Source organism: Electrophorus electricus, chromosome 12 (assembly GCF_041902795.1).
Source record: "Electrophorus electricus isolate QZ-2024a chromosome 12, ASM4190279v1, whole genome shotgun sequence".
Taxonomy (NCBI): domain Eukaryota; kingdom Metazoa; phylum Chordata; class Actinopteri; order Gymnotiformes; family Gymnotidae; genus Electrophorus; species Electrophorus electricus.
In genome coordinates this window covers 14818967-14834160 of record NC_137508.1, presented here as the reverse complement: position 1 = coordinate 14834160, position 15194 = coordinate 14818967, and the positions used below count along the sequence as shown (strand labels likewise).

Below are 15194 nucleotides of genomic sequence, written 5' to 3'. Positions count from 1 at the left end.
TTTAAAAAAAAACAAAGGTCCTCCTAGAAATGCTCCAATTCTGCAAAGGTTGGACATTAACCCACTATGGTCATGATTGAAGGCATCTAACAATACCAAGCCATTTCCCTAAAACTGTTTAAGAAAAAAAAAGAAAAAAAAAAAAAGTTAAAAATTTGCACTGATCACAATTGTTTGACATCATTTTTTACGCATATCACATGGCCTGGATTCTAACTGTTCACACAATGCATTTCAATAGATAGAAAACCTTACAAAAAAGACGAGATTTCTTATTTTCAATTTTGCACTGTAAGCCTGATGAGTTCCACTGACGGTTCTAAAAACAAGCTTTTAAAATAACAAAAGCCCCACTTAAAATAACCAAACATGGATCCAACCTTATTGTATGGATATTTATTTCACAGTGGCAATATCACAGAAAGCGTATAAAACAAAACAACTTACATGAATAATATGGGTACTTGGTTTTATCCATCAAAGGTCTGGTAAATGTACAAAATTGTAACAAATGCACAATAAAAGTTAGCAAGCTCTAGTTCTTGCTAAACTGTCAAAAACTCATTTATAAAAATGTTACGTCTGTCACAGTATCACATGAAAGGAGAGAAAACAATCAGGATGGGCACTTCTGAAATGACAATACTATATCAAACAAACAAATTAAAATGTTTTATATTAAAAAGGTGCCAAATTTAAGTAAAAGTGCTAAAACATTAAATCCAAACAAGATAATGTAAAGGTATACAGCAATTGGTTACTTTGCAGATATTTGTCTAATCATGCAATGAATTACAATTTGCTTAACAGGCAAGGAATTGAGAAGCTTTGTCCAGATTCTAGTGAAACTTCGGTAGGTTCACAAGGTCAGGCACACATGCTGTACACAAAGCAAAAAGGCACAAAAAGTATTTTTCATAATGCCATGAGGGTGATGAGACTCCATGTAAAATTGTACAGTACAAATATAAGCACACCCAATTCACTGTACATAAATCTTTACTGTATTAATGCATTTCATTTAGATATAGAAATTAACATTTTCCAAGCATTTTTAGGAAGTGCTTTAGGAATGAATAGGAACAACTGCAGAAGTTTCTATGATATTAATATGTTCACTGACAAAGCCTACCATAATTTGCTGTTTTAAATACTAGGTAATAGATTTTATATAACTTGCAACCACTCAATTGTTCACAGCAGTCATTATTAATAACAACAACCACCACACCTAATTCAATGGCAGAAAGCACCTTTGCATTAAGATGAAATGTCATGAAAAAACCCATGAAAAATCAAATACAGCTTTCACCCTGGCTGGAAAGACACTACAATTTTCTTTTCGTTATCGTAAGAAAAAAAAAGAAAAGAAAAAAGAGCACAAACACACCACGAGTGATTTTTGCAGGGATTTTCCCATCTCACACTACACAAGTTAACTGAAAGTGAAACTTTCAGTCTGAAAAATGCTTGACAGCCTCCTTGTCCTCCTTGTCTGAGAATATAATGTTCAAGACTGACAAGTTAAAAGGTCCTAAAATACCAGACATTCTGTTATGGCCATCAGTCAAGGGGGAGGGGTACTGAGTCCTGCATCATGCGCCAAACTCTTGTTTCTTATGGCTTTCCATTGACTCACATATGGACATGCAGCTAATTTATCCATTTCTATATTTAACCAGGTATAAAAGAGATTAATTGTCTATGGCATGTGTCACTAGGATGGTGAGAATCTCATGAAAAAAAAATTACATTTCTCTTCAAAGTAATCAAATTGATATTCAATTCCTATCAAACTCAAGGCTTCTCAAGTTTCTTTCCTGCTTTTCTTTCCATCCAATGATTTTTCCAAACTAACCAATTCACCCCTCAAACAAACAAACAAAAAAACATGATTTCAAATATACAAGGTCAAAATTTCAGACAAAATTAGGCTGCAATCCAATAACAAAGAAAATGATTTGATTCATACCTTTTTGTATGAAACAAAATTCAGTTTTCTATAATATAAATCAAACAAAGATAAAGAAATTTGATTCTAATAATCAATCTATGGTGGATTCTTTCAGTCATTTTTATTTCTGTTTTGTGACTTTCAAAAGATACCATCCATGTTTGCATTGCAATTATACTGGATTTATAGTCGCACTGCAGAAGTGCATCTGAAATTGTATCTTTGATTTCCACTTTTCTGAGTAATTTTGAAATGTATTACACAGTGGCACCCAGTGTATATCAGTCTTATCTTTTTTTTTTCTTTTTTAATTGGGGAAAACAGAAGGTAAAAGCATAGCCAACCAGCTGATGGTACTGGGTCTGAATGAGAATGCCCAACCCTAACTAAGCTGAAGAAACGTATATAGTATTTTGGTGACTCCAAATACATCACCACCATTGTTTCATTTTCTCACTAAACAACATATGGAAAAAATGTCTTATAAATATACTTTGCAATCAGTATACAGCAAAAATTATACTGAATGTAAGCTCCTACACCATTCCTGTTACTGGTAATGCTACTTGCTGAGCTTTACTAAATCATGTGTCATCACTCCATATTACTCACATCTAGTAAACAGTCTCAATTCAGACCAAGCCTTAAGCTTGTCTTGGCCCATAAGCATCTACAGTGTCTCCTGGGCTCATGACAACAAGAAACTTGCCACAGTCATAGCCTGTGGAGCTTTTAGCATCCTCAGACTCTTCCTCTTCCACCATACTTTCAGGCTCCTGGCTCCCTGATGACTCCATGTTAGGAATTGAGTCAATGGGAAAGTGGGTAACGTCTGTAGGTGAGATGTTGGTGGGGGTGGGCACATCATCTGGGGTCTGCAGCAGTGGGATATGGCCTACAGACGTCACTGCACACAGAGTAGGCTGCTCGGGCACTATCATGGCATGATCAGATCTCACAATGCTCTGCAAGAGGCACATATGGCAGCATTAAGTTAATTAGGTTAAGTTATGCTAAAAAAAAAGCAATATAATATAAATGGTACAATTAGTGAACAGTCAAGTAGAGAACCTTACTGGTACTATGCAAGTGGATGCAAGTAACTAACAAAATTTGCAAAAATGTATTAAGTAAAGACATTTAGATGAGAATTCATACACAGCAGCCACCACTACTGGCTGCTACCTATGCAAATGATGGGCTATATTCAGTACAAATTCCTACCAGGAATTTGGAGATTACAGAGTTTTGAGGCTTAATCTGAGTCCTCTTCTTGTACAGCACACCTCCTACTACTATTATCATTATAACAACAATCCCACTACATACTAAAGTGGTTATAATAGTTGTCCAGTCTGTAAAACAAATGCAAATCACAATAATATAACTCAAGAACATAAATATTTTAGATTACATATAATCTTTCAGAACATAATGATAATCACAATAATATAACTCAAGAACATAAATATTTTAGATTACATATAATCTTTCAGACCATAATGATTTTCTATAAAAGCAGGTTTCCTAATCAATACAATTCAGTTTGAGTTGTTGGTCTACATCATAGGCTGCTATGTAAGCAAAGGCCTTACCTTTTTCATTAGGATCTAGTCTGTCACTGCAAACATTTCTAGAAATATCTGTTTGTATGCCTTTAACAGACCCTTTGAAATGTACCATCATGCAACTGCCATAAAGGCTTTCGGGAAGGTGCATCTTCTCTGTGCAGACAAGTTCTGTTACAAGACAACTGTATATTGTGCTCTCAGTCTGTTGAAGGAAATTAAATAAACAAACAAACATTCACAAAGTGTGTATGGAGGGGATGTTATCCATGCTCTAGTCTCTTCGTGATTGATCTACCTTGCCCATTTTCAAAACTCAACTTAAAACTTTCTATAGCCAACTGTTTTTTTATTTTATTATTCTAAAGCGTCCTTGGGCTTGTGAAAGGCACTTAATTTAACTTAATAATAATAATAATAATAATAATAATAATAATAATAATATTATAACAACAATAATTATACATTTGTATGTGGGAGCTTTCTGTGATGAGTATTTTATAGTACAAATTACATAGTCATGCATGAATCATGCATAGAGCACAATTTATCAGTTTATCAAATTTATCACACACTCAAACATGTACACGTGTGCACCTGCACACGTGCGCGCGCACACACACACACACACACACACAAATTCTGTTTTTGATTTCTTCACCTTGCCACAAATGTGACATTTGTCAAAATGGATAAATACATAGTGCAAACTCAGAGAAATACAGTGGTATTTCTGATTTTCAAATTGTTCATCCAAAATTTTGATCTTGTTCCATTTTAGATCTGTTAAATGACATATATGGAGTAGGATGACTTAAGATACATTTATTTTCATCAGTTTAAAAAAAACTGAGGATCTGAACGTCTTACCTCATTATATTCAACAGAGTATATGAAAGTGTCATTCAGTGTTTCAATGCCATAGATATAAAAAGGATGACGATAATTTATTTCAAATCTGCGTGACCAGACTGAAATGTTCAAGGGTGGAAAGTCCACTGTACCTAAAATGACAAAAAAAAAAATAATAAAAAAATTCTGATCTCTGTTCAACTTCCAACAAATACACATTTCAATTTTATATTTTAATGCTTGAAAACATGAAATTAATTTGTTACAATTCAGCCTGTGTCACTCGCAAAGATAGGCAGTGTTATGGATAACAGCACCAACTGTGCCATCTGAAATCAGTAAAACAGCAGCAGCATGCCAAATAACTTTGCATCCCAAAATAAAACATAACTTGCTGGCTCCATGTTTACAGAGCAGTTTAATTATGGTTGTTGGCTAGATTAAAGTCATGAGGGTTTTCACTTACATTTGGTCTTGGATGAAAACTCGCCATAGGTGAACTGGGTGGATCTGCCTGAACTATGGATGGCAGACTCATTCAACGTAGCTACCACTGACACAAAGTATGCATCGTCAGCGTCCTGAGTGTACGAGCTGATGTCCAGGTAGTTCTTAGAGGTATTCACTAACTGACGCGGCCTGTACACAAACAGAAGATGAAATGAACATCAATATTTGTGAAGTTTACACCAATAACACTGAGACAACGATGAGCCAAACCCCAAAATCCCACAAGTGATTCACAGTGGTCTGTGCCATGTCAGACGGAAACTCTTATGATGAGGGCCCTTTGCTGATTTTACCCTTTGATAAAATGGGGAGATTTTAAAACAAAGACCAGTTGGGTACATGTTGAAACTAAATTGCAATTCATTACCATCATGTGAAAAACCTGCAATTTTTTTTTCTTTTTTTACAACTGCTATAAAGATAAGATTAAAGATGCACTAAAAATATAAAATTATTTCAAATCCCCATTGAAGGAAACACGCTCATTCTCCTTCGCTCATTTTCACCAGGACAACCACAACATCACAGTTACCCCCTTCCACCTCTCAGACCATCACTTTCTAGCCTTCTCTCTCTCCCATCTTCTCTCCTTTCCAAGTTCTCACTGGAAGTAACATCTGCAAAGTCATCCTACTACAGATGATTATTCTAATAATCAGAATCTGATCCATGCATGCTATTCACTATTTTTCCTTCTCTCCTTAACCCCCCCTCCTCCCTCATCTTACTCCTGAGGATTTCATCACCTTTTCTGAGGAAAAAGTTGCAGCAATCCACCAGTCCTTTTCCTGTTCCCACTCTTTCAACCAGTGTTCATTCCTCTACATCCAACTCTCTCTTATTTTTCTCCTCTCTCCTCAGATGAAATTAATCAACTTCTGACTTCCAGCAATCTGACTACATGTCTGCTAGATCCCATTCCTTCCAATCTGTTCTACATGATCTCAAGAGATCTGCTTCCTTTCATCTCCGTCATCAAAAACTCCTTAGTTGTGTCCAAACTGCCAGGGTGGTACCAATCCTCAAGAAGGCCACACTTGGCGCCTCCAAAATAACCAATTACAGACCAGTATCACTTCTCTTTCCTTTCAAAAACCCTTGAACAAGCAGTTAACAATCAATTATCTTTTTTCCTCACCCAGAACCAGCTGCATGATCCCAATCAGTCTGGCTACAAACCAGCACATTCAACAGAAACAGCCCTCATAGCAGTGACGGAGAAACTTCATGCTGCTAAAGCTGCCAAACTGTCATCTGTCTTGATTCTACTGGACCATTCAGCAGCCTCTGACACAGTAAACCACAACATTCTCCTCTCTGTTCTCTCCAGCCTTGGTGTGACTGACTCTGCATGGAGATGGTTCCAGTCGCATCAGGAGGGACAGTCCTACCAGGTAACATGGAGAAGATCCACATCCAAACCATGAAGACTTTCCTCCGGTGTTCCACAAGGCTCAGCATTAGGCCCTCTTCTCTTCTCTTCTCTGTGTACACGTTCTCTTGGTGATGTGATATCTTCTCATGGCTTCTCCTACCACTGCTACGCCGATGACACCCAATTATTTATTTATTTCCCACCCTCCGACACGCAGGTCTCCAGACATCTCAGCATGCTTGACTAACATTGCGTCATGGATGACAGCCCACCACTTGAAGCTCAACCCCAGTAAAACTGGGCTTCTGTACATCCTGGGAAGTTCCAAGCCTTACTATGACCTCAGTTTCCTTCGAGAACTCCACGGTATCACCATCTGAAGCTGCTCGTAGCCTGGGTATAATTTTGGACAACCAGTTGTCCTCTAAACTCATTTCAAATCTAACCCAGTCTTGCAGATTTCTCCTTTGTAACTTACGAAGGATTCTGACCTTTCTCTGGCAGGAAGCTACCCTGGTGCTTTTTCGAGAGCTTATGTATTTTGCACTTCTAGGCATCAGCATTGATTCCTGTATTCCAACAGTATTCTAGTTTGTTGGTATACTGGAGTCTAACCTACTGTACTGGCTAGGATGTAATCTATGAGTAAATGACAAAGCAGTTTTGTAAGTTGCTCTGGATACGGGTGTCTGCTAAAAGCCATAAATGTAAACGTACAACTTTATCTTAAAATGGTACGAAGCTGTTCTTGTTTTGTCCAACTTTAAAACACTGGCACAACACAGTAAAAAGCATTTCTGGTTACTTGTGGGACTACAAAAAACTGTTTACTTTGAGATGAATGCCTCAAAGATTACATACACACACATTCTATATATATATATATATATCAATAAAAGAGAGAGAGAGACAGACAATGTAAGATATATGTAACAGGATTATCACAAAGTGATGTTCACTGCTTTTTCAGGTAACCAATTGATAAGCACAGGGCCAGCAGATTCCCATAGCATACTATTTGAAAAATCAAATTTTCTATGACCTGCTTGTTTTACATCAGCACAAAATCCTTTCCCTTCCCAAAAAGCATTATGTACACATCCTTAAAATAGCATGTTGTAGTACAATACTTAAAGTAAAATATATTTTCATGTCTAGAAATGTACAGATGTTCTCATCCAGAGCAACTTACATCAGTATGACAGCACTAGGAACTGAACCCATGATCCCGATGTTAATAGTTCCACACTCTACTAGGTATATAACATTTGGTAGATAACTTCATGTAGTACGTAACACCATATGCAGAGAATATAAAATCTGTAAATCATAGCCATCATACTGTGTCCTCTAGTAATCCTTATATTGCCTGTATCTGCAATCATTCCATAGGAGTCCAAGACATTTCAGTCGGGCTCTCAAATCAGCTAAGACATGCTGTACCTTGCATAGAATATAATTCCCCAAGAAGCATGAAAGAAGGTTGAAACCACTTTCAAATTAAGGTTACATCAATGTTGTTAAATACACAGCCTATTTTCATATTATGCATGGCTCTGTGTTTTTGTGATCAGAAATTACATTTTTAATATAAGGCAATAAATGTTTTTTGTTTTTTTTATTTAAAAAAAAAAAAGAAAAAAAAGAAAAAAAGGGGGGGAGGGGGGAAGAGAACAACAACAAATCTTAAGTCCCTGCCCTGTTGCCCCCCCCCCCGTGAATTTGTGTCTCGTGAACATACCCTTCATAGTTCCGAATAGTTACAATGAATAATGGCTGCAGACTTGGTTCACTGTAATTCCAGTACAGGACATTGTGAAAATTATGACAATTCAGGGTGAGGTTAGTTGGCGGAGGAACTGTGGAAAGAAAAAAAAAAACCAAGGTATTAATACAAGACTACAATTATCACTTACAACAAATAGTTCAAATAGTCTATGCAAGAAAAAAAGAACACTCATAAAATGAAAAATACCAACATTTCCCTTAAACTAGGACAATTATCCTAATTATTTAAAAGAACTTAAAATATAGCAATATTGGGTATAATATTGCCCTACGCAATCCCAGTACACACAAAAAAACTCAGCTACCAGAGAATTATTGCACATACCAAAAGAACAGCTCACGTCACAATTCTCTATCAGTTACACTGGCTCATAGCTGCCCTCAAGTTCATACGGCGCAGCGAGTGGGGGTGTCTTGGTGACCACATTCTGGAACACCCTCCATTGATTCTCTTCTATTCTCTTTAGAAGCCCAACTTTCTTAGTTACACTCAGTCTCCACTTAGTTTCTTTCTTTTAAGTCATGTGATTGAGGTGATTAATTGTAAAACCCATAGGATACTAATCTCAAAGGTCTGAGATTGGTCATGACATTCACAGCACACTAATAATTCACTAATAATTCAATAACTGTACAGGCATAGTTTTGCAGGACAGCCATCCACTAAATGTGTCAACAGTATAACATCCAAGATGCTTGAAAATCTCACAGATTTTGAATGGTATTTTCTGAGTGATATTTTTTATTTCATACTACTGAAAAAGAAAAAATGGGTTTCTGGAGACCTGATATTTCAAACATTTAAAACATTTTAGTAAGAAATTCATGTGCTGTAGACCTTCCTCTGAAGATACTTTACACCGAACAGAGCAAACTTCAAGTAAAGCTCACGTTACCTGTTAATCTTATTCCAAGTAGGGACTTGCTTAGCCTATATTATAAAATTAGAATTAAGCAAGCAAAAAAAAAAAAAAAAAAGTACCATGAGTGGCTTGGTGGTTAGCATGTTTGCCCCTCAGCACTAAGGTCTCAGGTTTATGTCCCTAGCTAGGTATTCGCTCTGTGTGGTTTTCTTCTGGGATTTCTTCCCACTGTCCAAAACTTTGAAGTTAGTTAAAAATTGGTTACCCTAAGCTGTGGGTCCTGGTGTGAGTGAATGGATGAAACTCTGTCCTGGGTGTTGTGTTCTCTCCCCTTCCTATGCCTGATGCAGTCCACCAGGGAGCTGACATTTCTGGTTGAGTGTATGCTGTGGGCAACTAGCTTCTGCTTCTCACTGGTATGTTGACTGAATGTAAAAGCACCATGTAGTGCGCTGATTGTAAAGCATCAATGGGTACTGAGAAAGGTGCATTCATAAATTGTAAGGCTGTATAATATGGACAGAACACTAACTTAACTAAGGTGCACAAAATCCATCCATATGTATCTTGCACCTAGTCACTGACCATATCAGCTACTCTTGTCTTATAAGTGCATTTATAGGCCTGTATTCAATTGCATGCCATAGACCCTCTTTTATCATACATAAGTTGTCAGCTACCCTCTTGCCCCATTCACTGTTATTCAGTTACTGACCACAGGATCACTGCTTACCAGATAATTGTCACTATAATTGTCACAATGAGATTGAATGGCATGGTAGTTCTACAGTAGTTGTAGTTCTTTTTTTGTGATTTCTAACTTGAAACCACATAAAAGGATTTGTTTTAAATGCCCCTCTTCAGATGCTTTTTCCTCATATTTTATTATTTAGGTTTTACATGGGGCACAGTAATATGCTGAAAAATGTTTATCTACCAATGTTTTACAAATCCCACATGGTTAATTCCCAATTTAGTTTTTGCATATCTCAAAATTGCTACCCAACAGCACCACCATCATGGTACTAGAGTGGTGAGGCCTCTCGTTATATCAATCATATTTTAATGACCCCTTCCTCCACACATAATAAAAATGTTTCATGTTTGCTGTTTTTAAGACCCCTTTAAAAGGGAACTGCAAAGAACAACTGTGAGAATTTCAAGTTGCAACATAATTCCTTTCCTCAAACAAGAGGAAGTCAGTAGCAACCTAACATCACAAGGATGTCTTCTCTTTTAATCAGCTTTTTGTTCTCCACTTTTTCTTATCATACAGCATTTTGGCTGAGAACTATAACTGGCACTGCAAAGGGTCTAGTGATGTTTATAAATAGTTTTTTAAGGTGTTTAATGTTTATAAATATTTGTTTTATAAAAAGGGGTTGAGAGAAAGGGTCACTTATTGCTACCCAGTCTAGATCAAGTCTACGCCCTTGAGAAATGTAAGTGAATAGACGGATGTAGTCCCATTTTGTTGATGTTATTGACACAATAGGTTTGTTGATTTTTTAAAAATATTTTCCATTGCTCATTTAAGAAAAACACAGTACTCTTTTGGCCATACTGCTGTCTTGAGAGTACCAGAGAGCATGATGTAAAATATTAAAAATGTTTGGATGACACCAATTCTAAACATTCAGTATTTTTTCAATAAAAAAAAAAGAACAGAAATAATAAAATATTACTCAAAGACCAACCACTTTGGCTTGTCAGACCTAGCTGAGAATGGTTTGGATTTGGGTCTAATATTCCAATGAGCACACAACTTAAAAACCACTGAACAGTCTCAAGCAAAGTTGAATACAGTGGTGTGAGCAGAGAGAATCAGAATTATACACCCCTACCATGTACAAACATACCAATGGTGATTTTGCAACCTTCACTGCCACATAACTAAGCCCAGCACTGACCATCTTACAGTTTCCTGTAGTTAATGTAAATGTAGCCTACACTGTGTAAAGCTTATGAATGATTTACCCAACATTAGGAACATCCATTTTCCATTGGAAGGGGACAAAATCTGGTTAGTTATTTATTGGACTAGGAACAGTATTCATAGAAACACTGTATATGTACTTGCCTATAAGAACATGACTAACTAGAGGCTTTAGTATTTAATGGACAAAACAGGTGTCAATTAAACAGTCACTATCTTTAGCTACACTTTTGAAGAAAGAAAGGGAAAACAAAAACAAAAAACCCAAAACAAACAAACAAAAAAACGTATTTGCAGCTTCAACAAGTACACAAAAAGCAATAATTCAACTATGCCCATAGGTTGTGTGTCAGAGTGAATCGTAAATCTTAGTGTTGGTTTGCTGATTAGGCCTACTTTCAGACTACATATCAGAGCTGCAGCATGGTTGTTTTGCTGCAGCTCTGACAGAGCAGCATAATAACAGGAAGAGCATGGTTTTAACACATCCTCACTTTTTGATTTAACCACAAGTGTCCCTCACATGTTTTCTCACAACATTTCAGATCAGCTTTCACTGTGGTTTGCACGTGTGAAAATAAGATGAAGCATGACAGTCAACTCTTGGCATTACTGTAACAAAGTGTCAACTTCTCACAATTTCTTACTCATCTTATATAAGGGAATTCAGAAAAAGCTAATTGAAAATAAGCTAATTATATACATGCTTTTGTAAACCTCAAATAACTGAAACTCAAATCTCCAGGGATTCATTATAGCAAGAAAATAATATTTTTCTAAAAGTCATGGATAATTTAAATGTAGCAGTCTGCAAACATTGTGCAATCATAGAAGCTGTATTTTGGCTTACAGCTTCCTTTAACAGCTGAAATCGAGTATATTTTTACATACTGCCAGTCATATTAAACAATTAGCACATTGAGTTGGAAGAGTTATTAACTCTAACAAGTATGTTCAAAAGCTTACAATGTAAAGTGGTCAAACCAAGAAACAAGACTACAAAGCTTGGTTCTTACTACAAGAATATATATCACACATGAAAAAACTGCATATGTGGCCCATATTTTAATAGACCTATTTATTTGCCTAGAACGTGACAAAGCAATTGGATAGTTATCCAAAGGGTTATTTGTTTTCGTTTCCTGCTTTAGTTGCAAAACAGAGGTAATAATTAAAAGGTTAGACAACTGTTACATGACCTCTTATTTTAAATGAACGATGGAGTGTAAACTACATTATTATAAATACTTTTTTACGGGTCAGGCCATCACACTAACGACTCTAACGTAAACTACGGATGCGGGAAAATGGGCCTAAGGTTACTCCCAAAAAACAAACTTAGCTATCAAACTTTCGTCTAAGCTATTTTTAACATTTCGGAAACTGATTTAAAAACTATCAATTTCCAGCCATCATCATCTTTATCTTAAGAGTTACAATTAGCTAGCCAATACTACCTATGGATAACAGAAACTTAATACTGGTCATCATGCGTCGACAGCTAGTTAGCTGCTATATAACTGACATAAACTATGCTACAAATTTTGCTAAGCGGAGCTAGCTAGTTTAGATTTGTTTAGGCCCATTTGGTTTCGCAGTCATAGTTGAACATCTGTCTAGCGAGCTGAATTGAGATATATAGCTATTACTTGATATTGTAAAACGGTCGTTATCTAGCTAGCTTAGCTAACTTTGTTAGCTACTTTGTTTACTTACCGGAACAGAAGACCTGTAAAATAAACCCATAAAGTGACAATACACTGACGATTGGCCACTGGAACATGATCACGTTTCTTACAGCGCAACAATCTGAACAATTGTACAGGTATTTTTGTCAAATATTTCCCAAACAGCTTCCGTTTCCTCCGCACACTTGGCTACGAAACGTTAAACCCAACAGGATTATTACCAAACCAAACGGCTCTCCAACAAGCCGAGAACGCGCCAGTTTCCCGTTAAAAATTACGGAATTCCCCAGCGTTTCCTGGCGCGGCCTTGTGTATTTAAATACTAGTTACTCGTAGGGATCCGCATGGATCCACATGTAACAGTATATGGAACCCCTGTTATTCCTGTTATCCATTTAGTCTGTTTTGTTTTGTTTTGTTTTGTTTTGTTTTGTTTTGTTTTGTTTTGTTTTGTTTTGTGCTAAGCCTCTGATGTTGTTGCAAGCGTTTTTCGATTATTTATAGGCCAGGGTGGTCAGATACTGCGTCATTCTTCTCAGTGCGTATATGGCATGCACCTACCTGTTGCCAAGCATAGTCTGGAAATTTTATATTTTAAAGAATATTTTCAATTACTAATTTTAATGTAACATTTTACAAATGAGCAAGCAGCATCTAAATTTGTGATAATTGTGTGTCTTGTTCTATGATCTATTTTTATAAGATTTAAAATTGAGCTGGTCCCTAGCAGGCTACAGTGAATGCAAAAATAAATAACAAGGATTCAGTGTTATTGTATGTCATTTATGCAAAGAAGAAGTAGGAGATTAAGATGACTTTAAGTGAGGGGCTCTTCTTATATAAATTAATTTGTGTTTTGCCTCCAATTGCATACAACAACCACTGTTTTAAATGTACATGTTTTACATTTGTTCTTAATGAATCTGAATAATATCACCAGTAATAAATCAGCTGATGGTGATCAGCTCATTTTAAATGCTGGTATACATGCAAATGTATAAATATGCATTATGGAGCCCACTAAAATAAACTGCACAGCCATGAACCTATGCAAGAACTGACTTACAGGTAATTTTTATTATATGGCATATCAAATAGCATTACTAGATTTGCATTTTTATTCAGATCGAAGTGATTACATCATAATTACCCACTAAACCACTTCTTGTTTGGTTGGTAAGAAGAAATGTTTGTTGGTACAGTGTTAGTGTTTACAAACTCAAGACAGACCAAATTTGATTTCTCATCTACAGTAATTAAATACAAACAGCTGGAAGTCACATCTGTGTCTGCAGTTAGCCGGAATGGCCACCAGAGGTCCAATTCCCAGGACTACTGTACTGTCACCTTACTGCTTGCGTTTTACTCTGCACTTGCATCTCATCTCACCCCGTTAGCTCCATTTAAAAGAGATTACAATACACACAGCACAGTATATGAAATCTTATATTTGCTTCTGACCGGCCTGTGTTTTAAGAGTTCTTTGCTTGCTACATTTTTGGTAGGCTACTTGGTAGGCAAAGATTGTGATGTGAGACTAGGGCCAAGGCAACATGCCATTTTTATGGCATTTATTTAATCTGTTATGGTGAGAATCAAATTTTGTGTTCTTTTTAAATATATTTTTGTAATTAAATTAATGAAGAACTAAACTTCTACTACAGAGAGCTACCTAACACAGCTATCTTTAAAATTGAGAAGGTACTATTTACTGAAAGATTGTATTTTGTGCTCTAACTGTCTAATTATAAGAATTTTTAAGGAATGCCTTTTAGAGAAAGTGAGGCTAGTGGATAGTAGAGATGCCTTCATTATAGAGAAGGCAATTAAATTTGTTTAATTATTTCAAACACAGATGTAATTCATAATGCTTTGATTAGAAATGTATATAGATCATAAAATGAAAGCTAAGTCAGGCAGAGTTAAAAAAAAAAAAAAAAGATAGACATGATATCTGTTCAAAAGTATGTGGACACTCTTCCTAATTATTGAGGCTAGATGTTGCACCCAAAGCAAATAGGGTTATAAAATCAAACACAGAGCTGATGCAAGAGCCATAGACAAACACTAGCAGTAAAATGGTTTGTACTGAAGAGCTAAGCAACTTTATCTGTTGTATTGTAAAAAATGCAATTTTGCCCATGTCTGTTCGTGACATTTTTGTCCTGCTAGATCTGCCCTCTGTTATTAAGAAATGTAAGTGTTTTTTGAAAAACAACAGCTCAGCCATATAGCAGAAGGCCATGCAAACTTGCCAAGCATGGCTGCCAAGTTTTCAACTCCAAACCACACAGATTATCACATATATATACTGTTGCATTGTTTATTGCTGTATTACAAACTACCTCTGTTACCAACATCAGCCCAAGAACTGTGCATTGGGAGCTTCATAAAATTAGTTTCCCTGGCTCAGAAGCTGCGCATAAGCCTAAGATTACTATGTACAATGTCAAGTGTTGACTGGAGCTGTGTAAAAAATGCTGCCTCTGGGTTCTGGACCAGTGGGAACATGTTCTCTGAAATGGTGAATCATGCTTCACTATCTGGAAGTCTGAAGGACAAATCTGAGTTTGGCAGATTCCATGAGAATGCTACTTATCTATACAATTGTATCAACAGTAAAGTTTGGTGGAGGAAGGATAATGCTACCACATACAAAG

General features: G+C 36.3%; 1 protein-coding gene across 1 annotated transcript; it reads right to left on the bottom strand.

Moving 5' to 3' along the window:
* Positions 1–381: 381 nt before the first annotated feature.
* Positions 382–12984, bottom strand: ifngr1l (interferon gamma receptor 1-like). Its single transcript, XM_035531628.2, has 7 exons — positions 12563–12984; positions 8001–8118; positions 4841–5013; positions 4393–4526; positions 3550–3727; positions 3179–3309; positions 382–2919 (listed from the first exon to the last, which is right to left on the bottom strand). Exons 1-7 carry the CDS (start codon positions 12627–12629, stop codon positions 2599–2601), a joined length of 1122 nt encoding a protein of 373 aa, XP_035387521.1. The 5' UTR covers positions 12630–12984; the 3' UTR covers positions 382–2598.
* Between the last annotated feature and the right edge of the window lie 2210 nt (positions 12985–15194).

Excerpts from the sequence above, each read along its gene's own strand:
- ifngr1l (XM_035531628.2), bottom strand. The coding sequence starts at position 12,629 with ATGTTCCAGTGGCCAATCGTCAGTGTATTGTCACTTTATGGGTTTATT. Across the intron at positions 4,527-4,840 it reads GTTTTCATCCAAGACCAAAT|GTACAGTGGACTTTCCACCC; the intron begins GTAAGTGAAAAC and ends TTGTCATTTTAG. Across the intron at positions 3,310-3,549 it reads ACTAGATCCTAATGAAAAAG|ACTGGACAACTATTATAACC; the intron begins GTAAGGCCTTTG and ends TTTGTTTTACAG.